Source organism: Salvelinus alpinus, chromosome 18, assembly GCF_045679555.1.
Source record: "Salvelinus alpinus chromosome 18, SLU_Salpinus.1, whole genome shotgun sequence".
Taxonomy (NCBI): Eukaryota; Metazoa; Chordata; class Actinopteri; order Salmoniformes; family Salmonidae; genus Salvelinus; species Salvelinus alpinus.
The window spans coordinates 45,292,201-45,313,383 of NC_092103.1; the positions used below are offsets into that span (position 1 = coordinate 45,292,201).

Below are 21,183 nucleotides of genomic sequence, written 5' to 3' on the forward strand. Positions count from 1 at the left end.
GTCATCATGTAACTATAAAACAATCCGCTCCACATTAAATTCTAAAGGTTTACTGCTCGCAATTTTTTTTTTTTTTTATCTATATTTTTTTTTAGCTATAAAAATTATGTTTCTTTGCAGGACAACGATGCCTGAATTGCTCACCTTGCTTGGTGAAACTGTCTGGTTGCAAGTTTCACCATCCCAATTGTTTCAGATCTATAGGAGTGTACGTTTCACCATGGCACGAACGGGGCTAAAAGTTGGCACATGAGTATTGTTAGAATATGGCAAATATTATTAAATTCTATCCATGCTGGCTATTGCGGGCTACCTGAGACATGACAAATATAGGTCACAGCCTGCTCACCTATTTATTAAGGCTCAATTTGCTTAATTGGATAATGGAAACACTTTCAACCGCATCTTTGTTCGACATTCTAGGTTTTGGTGAAAATATTTTTATTTTTTAGGTGTGACTCATTACGTCCAGCTGTTTTTATCAACGCGACAGTTCGATGGGAACGCAGCGTGGCAATCCACTGGGCGGGCACAGACGTCAGCTCAACGTCTAGCTTTGATTTACATTCGGTTGAGTTGTCAACTAACGTGAATTCATTGGATTTAGGTTGAGTGAAATAGATCAAATTCCCTTAACATTGATGACTTTTTAGCAAATCCAATCCGTTTTCTACGTTGATTCAATGTCATCACATGGAATTTTTGTTGTTTTTGAAATGTGTTGATTCAACCAGTTTTTTCCCAGTGAGAAGCAAATCTATTATCTATGCAAACGTTCTAAATGTCGACAAAACAATCCCTGGACAAGTTCATGGAAACCTATTGAACTCGTATTTCTCCAACACTCGCTGCCTCGGGTCTGCGTTGAAACAGAGGCAACAGGGCGTTCAGTGTCGTTACTCCTGACCCGTGGACTGCCCTTTTGTCACGGCCGTTGAATGAAGAGGACCAAGGTACAGCGTGGTGAGCGTACATATTCCGTTTTATTAGGTGATGACGCCGACAAAACAATAAACAATACCAAACAACCGTGAAGCTTAAGGCTAAGTGCCACAAACAAAGTTAACCTCCCACAAAGACAGGTGGGGGAAAAAGGGCTACCTAAGTATGGTTCTCAATCAGAGACAACGATAGACAGCTGTCCCTGATTGAGAACCCTACCCGGCCAAAACATAGAAATACAAAAAACATAGAAAATAAAACATAGAATGCCCACCCCAAATCACACCCTGACCAAACCAAATAGAGACATAATAAAGGCTCTCTAAGGTCAGGGCGTGACACCTTTCTAGGGTAATCAGGGTGGCACATATCGGAAAATACATCAGTTTAATCAAATATGATTTTAAAGTTTTTTAATGTTTTTACATGTTTACTCACAATCTCTGCAGGGAACTGGGAGTACATGGATTGTTAGTTGAAGGAATCCTGGTCACTGACCAAGCTGTGTCCATACCATACCATTATCTTGTCTACAGTTCCAAAAAGGCAACGTATGAGTATGAGTACAGTGATTCTACACATCCCACCAGAAGAAGAACTCTTTCTGTAAAGACCAAACTACTCGATGAAGAAGGTAGGAGTTTTGTAGAATTTCTACAACTGTTTTTAATTGCAATGGATGCATTTAATTGGAACTCATGAGATGACAGCTTTTGGGTGATGCTCATCCCATTTTAGAACACTTTTTTTTAGCTTTGTCTTTATGGGGTATTGTGTGACGATTGATGAGGGAAAAACAAACAATTGAATCAATTTTAAAATAAGGTTGTAACATAACAAAATGTGGATAAAGTCAAGGGGTCTGAAAACTTTCCGAGTGCACTGTAGATTCAGCTTTGATCTGACTTTATTAAGCAAGCACCATTCTCCATTCATCACTGAACATCGCCAGAGTAGCCTGTTCTTTGGGCAGCTGAACAGGTAGAGCAGAGATTGTGCGTAAAGAACAAAATCCCACTCATACGCATAAGCTTCAGACTTTAAAAGAAAAATCTAAATCAACTATTTTAGGTCAAACTTGACTGTAAACCAAGTTGAAATTAGTTTTGAATCAAGTGCATAGTATTCCATTTTTTTATTTATTTTTAGCAACATATCAAATTATTTGTGCTGTCAAAATGTTTCTTTCCTGCTTTGCCAAGAACATCACATAAACCGGCTAAAGTGGCATCTTTTTTTTGTGTCCACTCCACCACACCCCTCCTCCACCCCTCCCCTCCTCCCCCACCACAGGGGCTTGGCATCAGTATGATGACATTATCTGTGCCTCGCCATCCAAGGATGTGTCCAAAAGAATAATCCAAGGCAGAGAAATCGCAGGGAAGATAATGCTTCAGACTATTTTTGAACTCCTTCACAGCTGGAATGACATTCAACTCAACTGTTTCATGAAACGACTGATTCAATTTGAACAGATTTACAGGAAACGGTCATTGTATGCAGGCACCAACAAGAATATGAAAAAACAAGAAACAAATAAAGATGTGAGTTATTTTTAAATAATTGTTAAATAAACATAATGGCATTCAGATAATGCATAGATGTGCGATAATGCATAGACGTTATGCCAAATTATTAATAGAAAAATATATGCTGTTTTACAGTGATTAAATAGATGAGAAAGAAATGCATTGCCGTTTACAAATGTCTTAAACAGTCTTCTAACATTCTGTTTTACTCCAAGGTTCAAAAGCTGCTGAAACAGTTCATTCTGGAGAGTGTGCTTCCTCAGCTGGTGAAGAAGGGAGAGGGAAAGAGTCCCACTATTCAGGACCAAATGAAGGCCGCTGTGATTGTACTGTATATGTGTAAACATTATGAGATCCAACTAGACAAAGCAGAAATCGCTGGTCTATGCTTTGCTCTCTGCCTGCCCAACCTGCCTAAAGACGAGTTCCTGCAGTATTGGACAGATTTTACACAACCCGTCGTACTTCTCAAAAAGTGAGTACATTGTTTTAACATTACAGTTTCTCAGCTATTGGCCGAAACCAAAGATGGGAGGCTTCACATACAATTCAATAACTCAGTGGTAGTTGCATTTCCCTACAGGTTATATAGAGGCGGACGGACCAGAAGGCTGTTGGTTTAATGCTGCATTCATAACCAAATGGAAAGGTGGTAATTACCAGTTGTTAAGTTGGATGCATTCACATGCTTTCAACTCATTGAGAAACACGACTCCAATCGAGTTGTAGAATCATCTCATCTCAAACATCTCAAGGATGATCAATGGAAACAGGAAGTACCTGAGCTCCATTTTCGAGTCTCATAGCAAAGGGTCTGAATACTGATGTAAATGTGATATTTAATTGTTTTATTTTATACATTTCCAAACGTTTCTAAAAACCATTTTTTCCTTTGTCATTATGGGGTATTCCAAATCAAAGTTTATTTGTGACGTGCGCCGAATACAACAGGTCTACACACCTTACAGTGAAATGCTTACTTACAGGCTCTAACCAATAGTGCAAAAAAGGTATTAGGTGAACAATAGGTAAGTAAAGAAATAAAAACAACAGTAAAAAGACAGTGAAAAATAACAGTAGTGAGGCTACATACAGACACTGGTTAGTCAGGCTGATTGAGGTAGTATGTACATGTAGATATGGTTAAAGTGACTATGCATATATGACAGTGGTTCTTAACCTTGTTGGAGGTACTGAACCCCACCAGTTTCATATCACCGAACCCTTCTTAATTGGAAAAATAAAATATGATTTTTTCAAATTCAAAACATAGGTATATATTTTACTGGTGCACAAAATGAACCGTGCATCAACATCAACACTGTGTGTTCAAAGAACAAAATCATCAAAACATGATTTTCACACAAAAACAAAAACATAATAATGAATATTTACTGCAAATCAGTGTGACTTCTGCTGTTGCCTTTCAGAGACCAGTTCAGAAATGCGCGGCTTCACCTTGGCAAGTGCCACTCTCATGTCATTTTCGCAACAAAGTCTGTTCCTTTTCTTCGTTTTTATGTCCAGCATCCTCGAAAAGGATTGCTCGCAAAGATATGTTGTAACAAACGGTATGAAAATCTCCAGAGCTTTCTTAGCAATAACAGGGTACGTTACCATTTGTTGACACCAAAACGTTGAAAGCGTTGTTGTTCTGAAGAGTTGCTGTTGAACCTGGCTCTGCTGAATTTCAATGATTTCATCGAGGTATTCATCATTGACATCTGTTGTCTCAACACTAAACGTGACCGGCTGTCTCACCCATGCTGGATATGACTCTCTTGTAGGGAAGTATCCGTCGAGAGACTTTGCAAGCTCATCTAAGTGCGTGGCAATTGCTTGCTTCAGTTCCGCGGGTACAGAAATGTCTCCGATTCCAGATACATCTTCGATCTTACTTACACAGTCGTCCAGCAGGGGAAAGTTTGCGAAGTTATCGTTCTCTGTTCGTCGTTTCCATAACGGTAGCTTTTTTTAAAAAGCCTTCAGGTTTTCCTCCGCTTCGATGATGTTGACTCCACTGCCCTGCATCTTTTGATTGAGATGATTGAGAGCTGCGAAGATATCAGCCATGTACGCTAAAATGAGAATGAACTCAGAATTTTTTAAGCAATCTGCATGACAATGTTGGTGCTCTTGCAAAAACAGGGCTAATTCCACACGCACGGCAAAAACACGATTCAGCACCTGTCCGCGGGATAACCACCAAACGTTAGAATGGTACAGAAGTACCTCGAATTCAGAGCCCATTTCCTTACACAGCTCACTGAAGATGCGGTGCCTCAGAGCACTAGTTCGCACATAGTTCACGCATTCCACTACAATTTTTTATTCTTCTGCCAGTTTTGGAGGCAAGGTTTTTGTTGCCAACGCATGCCTGTGCAGAATACAATGCGTAACAATGATGTGTGGTGCATCGGCTTTCACTAGCGCACCAAAACCAGACTTTCTTCCCAGCATGACTGGAGCGCCGTCTGAACAGACTGCAGAAACCATATCCCACGAAAGATTGTTGTCTTTGAAGAAGTCATCCACAAGTTTCTTCACATCGGCTGCCTTAGTTGTTGTTGTAAGAGGCTTACAAAATAAAAAATCTTCCTTTATCACGTCGTCTTTCACATAGCGCACCAAGCTGGCTTAGATTGGAAACGTCTGTGGTCTCGTCGAGTTGAAGGCTGAATTTTGCCGGGCTTGAAATCAGATCTGCAACTACTTGAGCCAAGATGTCTTTGCTCATGTCCTCTATTCTGTCGCTGATGGTGTCATTTGAAAGAGGAATTTGGGATAACTTAACTTCAGCCTCTTTTCCCAGCATGATATTCGCCATCTTCAACACAGCTGGTTTTATGAGTGTTTCACCAATGGTGTGTGGTTTGCCCTGCTTTGCGATCAGGTAAGCAACTTCGTACGATGCTGTGAGGATCGGTTTGTTGATGGGTACAAAGCCGAGAACAGGCAGAGTAGCCTTTTCATCGAATCTGGCTCTCTTCACCTTGAATTCAGCGAGCGTTGTGTTCTTGTATTCTCCATCTCCATGCAGCTTAAGGAAGTGTTCTCTTAGTTTTGCCGGTGCTAAACTAGAATTGCTCAACTTGGCATTGCAAATCATGCAGTTAGGACGCTGACTCCCATCACGTTCCGTTATACATGTGAATCCATATTGTACATATACGTAAGTATGAAGGGATTAAAATATTAAGAAAGAAATCACAAAACGTACCATCACGACAGTCACAAGTCGACTACTGAGCGCACCAAATTCCCTGCAGCACAGATAGGCCAAGCGATGTAGCGTGATCACCTGCAGCCAATGATGGCCAAGCGGGGCGTGTCATCACGAATCATATGAGTCGGATGTGTGTCTTGACCTCCGCCGAACCCCTGAGACTGACTCCCCGAACCCCTGGGGTTCGATCGAACCCAGGTTAAGAACCACTGATATATGATGAACAGAGAGTAGCAGTAGTGTAAAAGAGGGGTTGACGGGTGGTGGGTGGCGGGACACAATGCAGTGTGTAGATAGCAGTGTGGTGGGACACAATGCACTATTGTGTGTAGATTGATGAGGGGGAAAAAACGATTAAATCCATTTCTGAATAAGGCTACAAAATGTGGAACAAGTCAAGGGGTCTCATTACTTTCTGGGATGCTGGCCTTCTAGGCAGAGTTCTTCTGTCCATTGTCTGTGTTCTTTTGCCCATCTTAATCTTTTTATTGGCCAGTCTGAGATATGGCTTTTTCTTTGCAACTCTGCCTAGAAGGCCAGCATTCCGGAGTCGCCTCTTCACTGTTGACGTTGAGACTGGTGTTTTGCGGGTACTATTTAATGAAGCTGCCAGTTGAGGACTTGTGAGGCGTCTGTTTCTCAAACTAGACACTCTACTGTACTTGTCCTCCTGCTCATTTGTGCACCGGGGTCTCCCACTCCTCTTTCTATTCTGGTTAGAGCCGGTTTGCGCTGTTCTGTGAAGGGAGTAGTACACAGCATTGTACGAGATCTTCAGTTTCTTGGCAATTTCTCGCATGGAATAGCCTTCATTTCTCTGTGCCATTGGAACACAGGAGTGATGGTTGGTGATAATGGGCCTCTGTACGCCTATCTAGATATTCCATGAAAAAATCTGCCGTTTCCAGCTACAATAGTCATTTACAACATTAACAATGTCTACACTGTATTTCTGATCAATTTGATGTTTTAATGGACAATTTTATTATTTTTTCTTTCAAAAACAAGGACATTTCTAAGTGACCCCAAACTTTTGAACGTTAGTGTTTTATTTTTTAATTTTCCCTTTGATACTGGGGTTAGCGATTCAGGTCCAGGAGTGTCAGATATATTTGAGATATTTTCACAGTGAGAATCATGGGCGGAATAGCTGCCGGCGGCATGACAAGGTTTTGATGAATAAATAAGTTGAAGGTGTGATGAGGGCTTGACCACTCACTGACCAATCATAAGTTGTAAGTGTGATGAGGGCCTGACCACTCACTGACCAATCATAAGTTGTAGGTGTGATGAGAGCTTGACCACTCACTGACCAATCATAAGTTGTAAGTGTGATGAGGGCCTGACCACTCACTGACCAATCATAAGTTGTAGGTGTGATGAGAGCTTGACCACTCACTGACCAATCATAAGTTGTAGGTGTGATGAGGGCTTGACCACTCACTGACCAATCATAAGTTGTAGGTGTGATGAGGGCTTGACCACTCACTGACCAATCATATGTTGTAGGTGTGATGAGGGCTTGACCACTCACTGACCAATCATAAGTTGTAGGTGTGATGAGGGCTTGACCACTCACTGACCAATCATATGTTGTAGGTGTGATGAGGGCTTGACCACTCACTGACCAATCATAAGTTGTAGGTGTGATGAGGGCTTGACCACTCACTGACCAATCATATGTTGTAGGTGTGATGAGGGCTTGACCACTCACTGACCAATCATAAGTTGTAGGTGTGATGAGGGCTTGACCACTCACTGACCAATCATAAGTTGTAGGTGTGATGAGGGCCTGACCACTCACTGACCAATCAACGTTCCCTATTGTTCCCTATTGCTTAATACTGTTTAATACTGCTTGCCGTTGTATCAAAATGTGTAGATTATTGACAGTCTTTGATTGGCTGGAGGGTAAGCATTATTCTCGTCCTAGTCCAGTGTGAATTGATAGGCAAATTTTTAAATAGCATCATGCTAAATAGGTTTTGCGTGTTTCTAGTCCACATTGTTGTAATTGGCTTCAACATGTAGTCTAGGCATAAATGTCTTTACGTGTCACATAGACATTACTTCTCTCCTAAACAGATTGCCAGATCTGTTGTTGACATTACTTCTCTCCTAAACAGATTGCCAGAGCTGTTGGAGAAACTGATAGACATTGCGAAGGAGGAGGGGATTCTAGTGATTCCCATGCTCCATCTCCTCAAAGGTTCCTCAAAACCCTTTGAACCAATCCCTGTCACAATTACACCAAGTTGCAAGACTTGGGCAGGTCTGCAAAATACTTGGGCAGGTCTGCAAAAAGTGACCAACACCAGCAAGGACAGCAGGTACCATATTTCTCTCCCATTTTACGTAGGCAAATATTTGTGACTATCGGGGTTGGGGTCTGTTCCATTTCAATTCGGTGAATTCAGGCTGTAAACTGAAATTCTCATTTAAAAAAAAATCTCATATAAAAGCATTGAGGAAAATTTGAATTAGAATCTGTTTAGGCCTAGTGAATTCACTGAATTGAAATGGAATTAGCCCCAACCCTGGTGACTATATCACCAGATAAAAGTGAATCCTTTACTTAGCTTAGTTTAGTCCTCTTAAAAAAAACATTTTGGGGGGGTGGGGAACGTTGCTAATAACCCTTAAAACTCCTCCATTTTTAGAACAATGTTGAATCTCATTAAAGCCAATGGACATTTAGTGGAGATGGACAGACTAGCGAGCCGTTCCTGGATGTGTCTACTGACCGTAGACGATCTGGCAGAGTTCAGCTCTATCGTCAGAGTTGAGCTCCTGGACATGCTTGTTGTTTTTACTGTGAAGGCTCCCGTGAGTGTATCCAGCAGCAACAACAGGGTGAGTTAAAATCACTACTGTGAGTTGAAGACATTTGTATTGTACTAAGGTAACGCACCAAGAATGGTACTAACTTAAATGTTATTTTCATGCCTTACAGAATTTCACTGCCACTCTTTCACATATTCAAAAGCATCTTAAAGAGCAAAAGTACAGGTGATTGGACTTGTCTCATGAGTTTGTTTCAATATTGTCCGTTTTGTTTCTTTGATGACAGTTAAACTATACATATTTTTTTTTTTGCAGTTGTTTCAATGATGGTTATGGGAGTGAGTGCTTGGCAACAACAGTGGAACTGCTTAAGAAGATATGCAATGGAGGCCGATCCTCCAAATTCACAGCCGTCCCTGTAGACTGCGTGAGCTTGTTAGTCTCAGTATCAAACTTTTCCCAGTCCAAGGTATGTAGAAAGGATATTACTGTTACCATTATTTAATCAGGAAGGTTATGGAGAACACATTCTCTGTGACAAAAACAACCTGATGATCTGACCGTTCTCTTTCACAACAATATATAAAGCAATGCTGGCAATATACTGTCCGGTATTAGAATGATTTTGAACAATTCACTTGTTGAAGAACCTAATGTCAGGCAGTGTCCATGTTATGGTTACATGGCTGTGTGACACCGTATGTAATAATATCATTAAAAATATATATTATAAACTGGGTGGTTCCAGTCCTGAATGCTGATTGGCTGACAGTCGTGGTATATCAGACCATATACCACGGGTATGACAAAACATTTGTACTGCTCTAATTTATGTTGGTAACCCGTTTATAATAGCAATAAGGCACCTCGGGGATTTGCGATATATGGCCAGTATACCACGGCTAAGGGCTGTGTCCAGGCACTCTGCGCTGTGTTGTGCGTAAGAACAGCCCTTAGCCGTGGTATATTGGCCATATACCACACCCCTCAGGAGCTTATTGCTTAAATAAATACTAGGATATATCCTCAGCAGTCTTGACTCTGAGGTAATGGAACCAGTGTCTTTAAACCTAAACCATTGGCACCAGTGTCTTTAAAATCATACTAGTTCCTAGTATTAGACTTAATGGGATGTAGACTATGGCCGTGTCCGAATACTCATACTAGCCTTCTAAGGTATGGATTTTAGGTATGCGAAAACAGAAAGTTTTGTGTGCTTTAAATGCTAGGATGTCATATTCATTTCGGTTTTTCATCTAGTAGAATTCACTGCACACTATTGAGGATGACGATCGTCTTTTTCCAGATTCACATGTTTATCAACAGCTGATAATCAAATAATGAGATAAGGGGGACATGCTGTACCCAAAATGTACGAATGGTGGGAATCAACACAGTTCTGCATTAGATGAGGAATTCTCAGGATGCCAGTGTGTTATGTGTTGCTTACTGCATTCGTTTTTACTGAACAGTAAGTATGTACTGTAGTGTAATGTAGTAGTAGGCAAGACAGATTTCGGACCCAGCCGTTAGATTTCCTACTGCCAAACAATAATTACCAGACTTTATGTAGACTATAGATTAATAAATCAAATTCAAATCAAATTTATTTATATAGCCCTTCTTACATCAGCTGATATCTCAAAGTGCTGTACAGAAACCCAGCCTAAAACCCCAAATAGCAAGCAATGCAGGTGTAGAAGCACGGTGGCTAGGAAAAACTCCCTAGAAAGGCCAAAACCTCGGAAGAAACCTAGAGAGGAACCAGGCTATGAGGGGTGGCCAGTCCTCTTCTGGCTCTGCCGGGTGGAGATTATAACAGAACATGGCCAAGATGTTCAAATGTTCATAAATGACCAGCATGGTCAAATAATAATAATCACAGTAATAATAGATTTGGTTTGACATGTACTAGAAGCACGGGGGGGGGGGGGGCTTGTTCATGTAACCTGGTTGTCATATTTATTGGTGGCTTGTATACAAGGATACCATACAATCGATCAAATATCGAAATCTTAATCACATTTTCTTATCACTTTTTATAAACAAATGGATGTGATTTACTTGTTTTGAACTAATCCTTATGGGTTCTGTATTTCCTAAGAGTAAAATCCTAACCTGATATCTATGATCCCTCAGACGATTGTACGAGTCATGCAATCATTTTCAGAGATATATGTGATTTAAGATTTTAAAAAACTGTTCATTTTTCTAACTAAAACAAATTTAAAAAATTGTCATTTTGAAAATGTCATTTTTTTTAAGACATGTGACGTGGGAGAAGACGCTATCCGTTCAAAGAATCTGAGGCTGCTGTCCGAGTCGATCGACATCGTCAGATCCTGGATCAACACGACCTTCAAAGACAAGTTACGCGATACCTCAGAGATCAAGGTGAGGGAATTACTTAACTTTTTAATTGCACGTATTATGGGCCACGCATTTTTTAAGCTACATTTAAGCTACAATGTACATTTAAGCTACATTGTTAATGGGGTAACATTTTACTTGCATGCAGGTGTGTCCATGTTATGTTTACATGGCTGTGTTACATCGCATGTAATAATATCATTAAAAATAATATATTATAAACTGGGTGGTTCGAGCCCTGAATGCTGATAGGCTGTCAGCCGTGGTATATCAGACCATATACCACGGGTATGACCAAACATTGTATGCATGTATGAGCCTTTTATATTGTATTATAATAAGGATTACGTCTGTCTTTGTGGTAACATTTCAACTGACTCAAAACAGCTGCTATTTAAGTCAGGATTTCTCTTATAAGACATTATAAAGGGGTCATACATCACAAGTTTCATAATGTATCGTACATGCTAAATAAATATATAAATAAATAGTTCATGTCAGATTCATTAATGCCGTATGTTGTCTTATAGCAGTTTTTAAAATTTAATTTAAAAAGTATTATTGTACGTTAATTTGTTAACCACCTGCTCTCCTTATTGGTTATGATTCACAGATGTGGAATAGCATCATCTCTCTCAGTTTTGTAAATGTGGATTTCACCAAGAAATGGAGACAAACTTTCTGTACGGATTTAGAGGGCAAACTTAAACAGGTGTGGAACTGCTACAAAGAGCACTGATTTTAACTCTCTTATTATTATTTGTGTCCGGTGGAAATGTTTTTGATTTGTTAAAAACACGTTTTCAGATCTCCTCTCTGGATCAAATAGAGATATACTGCTCCAAGATGGAGGAACTGGATAACTGTCATCCTAATGTGACTTGTAGTATTGAGAAATGTGCTCTTGAAGCTGTCCCCTCGTTGTGCCAGGTATGAGTACTCCTCAAGTAGTCCAAATGGAAACTTTTTTAAATCCTCATATTTCCGCATCCACTTTTTAAATGAACAGGAAAAATGTGTTTAAGATGTTTGTTGGGGCCTAATGCTTACAGGAATACTTTTTGTTGGTAATAAATACAGGTAACTGCCAAAATAATGGAAACACTTGAGTAAATTAGGTTTTCTGGCGGCTCTGTTGTGGTGTGGAGTGCATTTTCCTGGCATGGTTTAGCTCCACTCAACCCCTTAGAGGTCAAGGTAAATGCCAATAAATACACAGTGATCATTTTCAGCCTATGGTGAATCATCTCTATCCTGACGGGAGTGGTCTCTTCCAGGATGACAACGCCCCCATCGACAGGGCACGAGGGGGTCAATGAATGGTTTGTTGAGCATGAAAACGATGTAAATCATATGCCATGGCCGTCTCAGTCTTCAGATCGCAACCCCAATTTAACACTTATGAGAGATTTTGAAGTGGGGCCTGAGACAGCGTTTTCCACCATCAAAACACCAAATTATGGAATTTCTCGAGGAAGAATGGTGTCACATCCCTCCAATAGAGTTCCAGACACTTGTAGAATCTATGCCGAGTGCTTTGAAGCTGTTCTGGTGGCTGGTGGCGGCCCAACACCCTATTAAACACTATGTTGGGGGGGTTCCTTTATTTTGGCAGTTACTTGAATGATTCAGCGTAGGCATATGCACGTGCTGCATTACAAATGGAAAACAATCTTGAACTAATGTAATTTTGAATGATTTTTTCTCACAGAGTAAATCAGAGGGGAAACTCTTTGAGCGGTTTCAGATTAACAGGAAGTTTGGGAAACTCATCACGGCCATAATCCAGAAAACCTGGCCAAGTGATAACCATGGAAACAAGGACGAGGTGGTCTTCCAACACCTCATGACTTGGACCGTAGCCAAGAATATATTTGAACTACATGGTACTTACACTTTTCTATTAAGCGTTGTGTAGCTCAAAACACTTCATCCATTCAAACACTTAAAATGTACCGTGTGTCGTTCTTTGCGTGTCGTTTTAGGTGCTGATGACAAGCTGATCGAGCAACTCTCTAAAGAGGCCACGGTCAAAATTACTGAAGCAATCTCATCCTTCAAAGTCATTTGTAACCGGCTGATCGACGGAAGCATCAAGATCAAACTGCTCAACGACATCTTAGGAAAGACAGATACTTTCACAGAGCTGATGGCGATAGGTAATGGAAGGTTGTGTGTTCTATCTGGGAGCGGCAGGTAGCCTAGTGGTTAGAGCGTTGGGCCAGTAACTGAAAGATTGCTGGATCGAATCCCCGAGCCGACAAGGTAAAAATGTGTCGTTCTGCCCCTGAACAAGGCAGTTAAACCCACTGTTCCCCGGTAGGCCGTCATTGTAAATAATAATTTATTCTTAACTGACTTGCCTAGTAAAATAAAGGTTAAATAAATAAATAAATATTTATTTTTAAGGCTTGTGATTGGCTCTGTTTTTCTGCTCATGAGGAAATGGGTAAGTTATAATGACATTAACGGCTGTGATATGCTTGTTTGGATCTCAATGCAGATTGTCTGTCTTTGAATGAGAAGTGCAAGAGCCGTGCCTCTGTGGAGACGCTCCTCAACCTGAGGTCTGAGGAGGCTAGAGCTGTCAGCCATGAGAAGGAGCTGGTGGACATCTTGCTCACCATGAGCCGCAAACTAAACGAACACATCACAGGTGTGTGTGTGTGTGTGTGTGGACGTGTTTAACTATTCTTGTGGGGACCAGAAGTCCCTACAAGAATAGTAAACAAAGTAAAAATTGACCAGCTGGGGACATTTTGTTAGTCCCCACAAGGTCAAATGCTATTTCTAGGGGGTTTAGGGTTAAGGTTAGAATTAGTGTTAGGGTTAGAATTAAGTTAAATATTAAGGTTAGGAGCTAGGGTTAGTTGTAGGGTTAGGTTTAGGGTTAGGATAAAGTTTAGGTTTTTGGGTTAGGGTTAAGGTTAGGGTTAGGGTAAGAGTACGGGTTAGGGTTAGGGGTTAGGGAAAATAGGATTTTGAATGGGACTGAATTGTATGTCCCCACAAGGTTAGCTGTACAAGACTGTGTGTGTGTGTGTGTGTGTGTGTGACTGGGAGAATCTGATTGTAATAGCAACATTTTGTACTGTTTTTATGTGCCATTTGCAGTTCATTTTGGGGACATGGAAGAGAGACAACTGACCAACATTGAGGACATGACCTTGGACCAGTTCATGAAGGTTCACCCGTTTGACCAGCCCTCCTCTGGAATGCATGGTGTGGTTACGTACTTTGATCTTGATCAGAGCATGCGAGAGATGGCAGATGTTTGGCACATGTTTGGAGACAGCCACATATTCAAGATGTTGTGGGAGAAACAGACCAAAGACTTTGCTTCTGAATTTGATTCCTTGGTAACACCAAAGGAGGTAACCAATGGTATTTTTAGACCTTGCTACACTAAATACAAGAATAACTACGAAGGCCTGAAGAATGGCAGTCTCAAGCTTAAAAAGGTTGATATCCTCTTCAATGACTACAAGGGCAAATATGAAAAGCTGGCAATGGATTTGGACATTATGTGCAGACTTAACAAGTCAGATAACAAACACTGGATCAAGGAAAGGGTCCAGCAGATTGAGCAGTACCATGGCCTTCACTTGGCTGTGAAGTCTGCTCAAGTTATTATGAAGGTCAAGGAGACCCTAAATCTTCAAGGCGACTTCAAGGCCCTACAGACACTGCTAGACATTGTAAGGAGCTGATTTCTGAATTTAAATTGTCTACATTTTTGTGAAAAACTCCCATTTTTTGTTTTTGCATGATTTTACTCAAAACCCATAGTGAAATAGATTTACTCCTAAGCGTGAAATAAGGGATAATCAACGAGGGCAGGGGGAGTCCTGGGTAAATAACCCTTGATGAGAAGCGCTCCCCGACACGCAGCGGAGGGGCTGACCTAGCGGGTTAGTTCCGCAGGACTCAACAGAGCTCTAAGTTATATAATGCGTACACCATGGCTGTTGCCACAGAAAACAATACTAACGCACACATTTGCCAGTAGAAAAGTATTCAATTTAAATAATTAATTGTCTCCTTACTCCCGAAGTGGCACTGCATCTCAGTGCAAGAGGCGTCACTGCAGTCCCTGGTTCAAATCCAGGCTGCATCACATTTGGCCGTGATTGAGAGTCCCATAGGGTGGCGCACAATTGGCCCAGCGACGTCTGGGTTTGGCCAGGGTAGGCGGTTACTGAAAATAAGAATTTGGTTCTTCACTAACTTGCCTAGTTGAATAAAGGTTAAATAATAAAAAAGATTCTGTGAACATCCACTGAAGCTAGCTAGCGAACTAGTTATCTAGGTTACAAAAACCTATTTTAACAATGCCAATTACGTTTTTGTTTATTAACTTTTGAAACAGCAGATCAGAGGGAACATGTGGTAATGTTTGACGTTCAGTTTCACCTCTTGGCAACATTGTAGTTGTCTAGACCGAGGTGATTTCATATGGCTCCTGGACCACAAACCAAATGTGGCAAAAAACATGACAGAGCTTGTCAAAAGTAAATGAATGCTAGCTAGCTAAATTCATCTGCCTCCTCTGTCCACATTGGTCTTGTATTTAAAATATTTGGTTTGTGTAGATAGCAAAGTCGTTTGTAGCTAACATTGATGCCAATGAATATAAAGTCAAATCAAATGTTATTGGTCACATACACATGGTTAGCAGATGTTAATGCGAGTGTAGCGAAATGCTTGTGCTTCTAGTTCCGACCATGCAGTAATAACCAACAAGTAATCTAACCTAACAATTTCACAATTAAGGTGGGTTTTGTGAATGGATATTGTACGTACATTATTTAGGTACTTTTTTTGGTTGGAATTTCTTCTTAGCTGTGGAATATAATTTTTTTTGCCGGGTGTTTATTTGATAATAATCAACACCGGCCAATCCTAATAGAATATTCCCGCCAAGCTGTGGGAAATGCACATTACTCAAATCAAGCTAGGATTAAGTGTGTATAAAGTGATCATTTTGACTTTTAATCTAACAGTTTGCTGCATTCACTTTTATTTAATTGCTTTTAGTAGTTGTACACCACGACATAAACCAGTGGTAACTGAACAACAATGGATCCAGGTACATTTCTCAGGTTTTCTTTTCTTCTTCTGTTCTCAGATGAGTACAGATTTGAATGAAGAGCACCTTGATCGGATTGACAACGACCTAATGCAGGCCAAGACAGATCTGGTGGACGTCACAGAGTCTCGCAGACTATGCCTCTTGGAACTTGGCCACGCAAAAGATTTTGTCATCTGGGTTAAAGAGGCCCTGAAAGGTAAAAGGGCTTAATGGTTAAACATTTTCGTTACTCTAATATAGAGTTTCCTAACGTGCGGCCATCTTGAACTAGGGTCACTGGATCCAAAGGGGTGACCGTTTTGGGGTTTTTGCCCTAGCACTACACAGTTGATTCAAATAATCAACTAATCATCGAGTTTTGATCATTTTGAATCAGCTGTTTAGTGCAAGAACAAACAAAAAAACGTGCACCGCTTGAGGTCCAGAGGACTGAGTTTAGGAAACGCTGCTTTAACACATAAAAATCTGTAAAATAAATCTGCATTGATTTATATATATATATATATATTTTTTTACAGATATCAATGAGCTGAAAGTGTTTGTTGACCTGGCCTCCATCTCTGCCGGGGAGAATGATCTTGATGTGGACCGTGTGGCCTGTTTCCACGACGCCGTTCACGGATACTCCTCACTGCTCTTCGAACTGAAGCAAGATTCCGGTTTTCAGACCGTTAAAGAGGTGATGAAGAAGCTCTGGAGAACATTGGATAATGATTGCAACCTCCCAAAAAAGCTGGTGAGATGAACATTTAACATAACATTTTTTTTTTTTTACGACCGTTTTAATAATCCGTTTTAAATTAAGCAGTCATTGTCCGACACTTCATTCTCTGTTTGAAGCATGACACAGCACGACACTTGGAGTGGTTGAAAACTGTGAAGGATTTCCACGGGTCTGTGGAGCTGTCCTCCATCTCCTTAGCAACCGCCATCAACAAAAAGGGCATCTACACCATCAGTGCACAGAACCAAAAGAAGGTAGACAATATTACCATGTAATATATACTGTATGGATAACATTTTCGTCAACAACAAAAAAAGATACAGATCTGCAATGTGATTTAGGTTCTATCTTAAAGAACGTGCGTGGAGGCCATTGCATGATGCCATTACCATGTGAAGTATTAGGAACTACCTGCTATCAGACGGGCAAAATGTTGTACCCCCTATATGTTGTAGTACCACAAGGGGTTCTAGTCCTGTAGACTGTTTTTTTGTGTAATTAAGTTTCACAGATAAGATGATATGCACAAATAAAATGCCCAACGGACCAATGAGCGTACATCTGACTTTCCCCTGAAGCGTAAAGAAACGTCCATTTTAAGAATGTTGTGTGAAAGTAACACGGATACATTATTCTGTGTTCATTCTGAAACATTAAAGGAATATTATGTGCATTTTTTATTTTTTATTAACATTGTTTAAATATCATAACAACTGGACAGATGTTGTGTTTTAAAGAAACCGGTCTTATGTAATGACCCACATCCTAATTAATGTGTCCACAATCTACTTACATGTTTTGGGAATGTTTAGAGAACACAAAACATTTAGTCAACATACCCAAGTTTTTCAAATCAATAAGAACTTTAAAATGTATCTCTGTGTGTTGCTTTATTCTCAATCAAGTTGAGTCTTGAGACTGCCCTGAAGTTACACATCTCTGAGGAACATGGTGAGGAACAGGAGATGCGTTCCTACTCACTGGAGGACCTGAGGGAGCTGCAGAACAAACTGATGCTCATGTCTGGCAAAGGGGACCAGTCTGAGGTGAACCACTTTTCAGAGGTAAATCTCTCAGTATTTCAAAATGTTTTCAGATACTACTTGAGTTTGAGTTTATTTTATTTTTACAGGGACAGTGCACTTTAATCAACGTTTCAGTAAAAGTGCCGGTTTTAGCCAGCCGGCTAATTTTCAACCGCAGTCCCTGGGCAGGTTATTTGTAATGTTGTTGTGCCTTAGTTTAACTACAAGGAACATTTGATATTTTCAGTTATAATTAAGCACTTTTGTGTTCATTTTCTTAGGTTTTTGCCAGTGTCCAGAGATTGGCTGTGGCATTCCTTGCCCTGTTTACAGCTGGGAACCCCCTGTTCCGGAACTGGAAAGCCAACATCAACTGTAGTTCACTCAGTGAGGAGGCTGACATCCTCATGGACTTTAACCTGGGCAGTGTTGTCAGTGTGATTACGGTGGAGGGCAACATCGTGGATCAGCTTCCGGAGCTGTGCAGGAAGCTGGAGAAGTGTCTGAAGTACTGGAATGACTTTATGGACAAACAGAGATCCCACCATTACTACCTGAACTACTACAATGCAGAGCAGATAGTCTACCTGTGCAGTAAGCTGACTCAGCAAAATGATTTTGAAGACCAAGTTCTCATGATGCTGTCGTTCGTCAAACCCAACTGCACAGCCTCTGATCTGAGACAGTCTCTCCATGCACTGCAAAGTGAGATCCTCACCATACAATCGGAGCAAAATGAGGAAATTGAATTTCATACCTTTGTTGAAGTGTCAAGCAGCAGAGAGAGAAGTCCAGATTTTATGGTGAAGTTGGGTGCTCTATCCGATAACCTGCCGAGTCTCATCGAACAAGAAATTGGCTCAGGAAAAGTTAATCTGATTTGGAATGCTTACATGAGAGACATGAAGAACTTTCTTCCAGACACTCTTGATGTCAGAAGCTTTGGACGATTTTTAGAAATATTGGCCAACAAAAAGGAATATAAATATTTGCCAAAAAAATGGAACGAAAAACCTATTCAAAGGGATCTGCCCAGGGGCCTAGCTATTGGGAGCCCAAACCTTATTGTTTGCCCTCACGACGAGATCCTGGCATCTTGCATCTCCGTTTACATGAGCAGTGAATGTCAGCCATTGCCTACGTATGATGAGGTGCTACTGTGTAACTCTACCACACCTTTTGAGCAAGTGGAGCTGTTCCTCAGACGCTGCCTCACCCCAGGCTACAGAGGACAGAAGATCTACACCATGCTCTACGGGGATCAGCTGAGTTATGAAGTGAGCTCCAAAACGGAGAGATTTTTCAAGAGTATCGCAATGCAGTGCCGGAAAGACTACAGGCTTGTGATCATCTGCAGTTTGGATCGAGAGCACACCTACCTTCCCTCAGCCTTCAGCCAGTACAGGTTACACATGGTACCCCAGGAACCCTTGGTCATGATTCAGCGTTACCTGAGCAGACACTATACAGTCCCAGCAGATCAGACCAGTGCTGCTGCTGTGTTCAAAGACCGACAGTTTGTTGGAGTTGTGTCGTCCGAAAGAGCAGGAGTTGGTCAGTATATTTTGTCGACATTTCCTGCCTGTAAATTAGTACAAATATGTAGATAATGTCTGCAGAAGTAAATCATGTATTGAAGTGACTTTAACCCAACGTCTAGCGACCTCATCAAGAGGTTTAGACGGTTAAGGTGTTGGCTTGGCAGTTGTTGGACCAGGGTTTAAGTCCCGGTTGGGACTACCCCCCCAGAATTTTGTTAAAAGTTTAATTTTCTGAACATCATTTGACACTAATAAGTAATACAAAAACAATTATTTCAAACACATCCCTTTACAGATGTTTGTTTTAGGGTTATGATAAAGTAAGGAACTAGTGCTAAGCTAGGTCAGATAGTTATAAGCTGTTTGGTTTTTTTTAACAACAAGGGAATTGAAACGGTCACTAAATTGCTACATGTTGCTCCTGAATATGTTTGTTTGACTAATTTGTCTTTATTTAAAATGCCTCACTCTTCAGCTTGTTTGGTTCCTCTCAATAATAACGTGTTGTTGACCCTTTCAGGTAAATCCCTTTATATCAAGAGGCTGTTTGAAAAACTGAAGGACGTCTTCATGAAGGCTACAGTGCTGAAATGCGTTCGCTTGATCAAGCCAACGGTTGATGAAAATGTCATTCTTCAGTCTCTTCTCAACAACCCTGGGAAGAAAGAGCTAACCATCTTCCATTTTGATGTCACATCTACGGTAATTATATTGGGGTGTATTTATTAAAGCTAGTTAGGTTTTCTCATGTGGGGGGGGGGGGAATTGTGCCTCTGAAATTGATTATTATAACATTATTGATTAACATTATTGATCATGTTTATTGCAGACAATAACACTTTTCCTAGTTATAATCTTCTTTTGAAAAAGCCGTTTACGTGCACCATTAAAATCAACAACCGCCAATATTCCTGTTTAAATGATGAACAGAATACCCCTAATAAATTCTGTAACCTAAGTCCACAGCAAATGAATCCCCGGTAGTGGTTCAACAGGCACCTGAGACTTTGCCTTGTAGGCTTTAGGAAATAATTTTCCTGGCGATTTCCCACAACAATCATTTGTGCGAATTACCTGCGAGCCTTTAGTTTTGAGCTATGATGTTTTCACATCAAACACTTACTTAATACAAACAGTGACTTGTAAAAGATGTTGAACTACAATAAATCGTACTTCCTGGACAGACAAAAGCTGAGCAACTGATAGGTAAGGAGTTTTGATGACCCTCTGAACTGCTGTACCGTGTGCTGAGCAGCAAGGCAAAACACACAATTGGTTGACTTGTCATTCTCACAGTTACTGGTCCTAATGGCCATGGCTGGCGCTGAATACGCTCTGTGTGAGGTCATGAGTCAACTACCGAAACTGTGGATTATGATTGGAGGATTTGGTAGGAATAGGCGTGACTCTCGCTCACACTTAAAAATCTTGATGCTTCATATATATCCGATTCGAGTTAAAATCGTTTCGGACGTCAATGTCCTTCATCTGATTGCAATAACATCTCAACCCGACACTATGATTATAGGACTTCACAACAAACATGAAAGTTTGTCTACAAAAATAATCGGAGTGAAATCAAAAACAACAGAAATGATTGATATGCTTGAATCTACTTTGAACTTAATTACATTTAGTCTTTTTTTGTAAATTCCTTTACCCTCATTGTTTTTAATGCAACGTTTAACAGGTACAGAAGGGTCTTGATGAATGTCTGTTTAAACTGCTGGTCCTGGGCTATTTGATGGACTCTGAGGGAAGGATGTGGAAATGCAGCAACAAGCAGTTGTATGTGATTGAGATTCTACAGTCTACTGTAAACCAGCACAGAAATGAACCAACACTGGTATGCTTTTTTTTAAAGACTATCCAATGTTAATTTGTTATCAGAGCCTGTAATCAATGTATATGTATTTCTTGATTTTCTTCATCACACTTCTCTTCTCTTTA

General features: G+C 40.5%; 1 protein-coding gene across 1 annotated transcript in view; it reads left to right on the top strand.

The window, feature by feature from the left end:
- Positions 1-21,183, top strand: part of LOC139544396 (E3 ubiquitin-protein ligase rnf213-alpha-like) — a 97,074-nt gene that overhangs the window by 17,757 nt on the left and 58,134 nt on the right. The window contains exons 8-28 of the mRNA XM_071351435.1: positions 1,392-1,576; positions 2,236-2,486; positions 2,687-2,946; positions 7,824-8,027; positions 8,358-8,550; positions 8,651-8,706; positions 8,797-8,950; positions 10,747-10,875; positions 11,465-11,563; positions 11,659-11,781; positions 12,563-12,737; positions 12,837-13,010; positions 13,355-13,507; positions 13,966-14,549; positions 15,980-16,139; positions 16,462-16,679; positions 16,784-16,921; positions 17,573-17,731; positions 17,974-19,246; positions 19,754-19,935; positions 20,924-21,079. Of these exons, the coding sequence (XP_071207536.1) occupies positions 1,392-1,576; positions 2,236-2,486; positions 2,687-2,946; positions 7,824-8,027; positions 8,358-8,550; positions 8,651-8,706; positions 8,797-8,950; positions 10,747-10,875; positions 11,465-11,563; positions 11,659-11,781; positions 12,563-12,737; positions 12,837-13,010; positions 13,355-13,507; positions 13,966-14,549; positions 15,980-16,139; positions 16,462-16,679; positions 16,784-16,921; positions 17,573-17,731; positions 17,974-19,246; positions 19,754-19,935; positions 20,924-21,079 (5,026 nt within the window). The remainder of the gene's footprint in view (positions 1-1,391; positions 1,577-2,235; positions 2,487-2,686; positions 2,947-7,823; positions 8,028-8,357; positions 8,551-8,650; positions 8,707-8,796; positions 8,951-10,746; positions 10,876-11,464; positions 11,564-11,658; positions 11,782-12,562; positions 12,738-12,836; positions 13,011-13,354; positions 13,508-13,965; positions 14,550-15,979; positions 16,140-16,461; positions 16,680-16,783; positions 16,922-17,572; positions 17,732-17,973; positions 19,247-19,753; positions 19,936-20,923; positions 21,080-21,183) is intronic.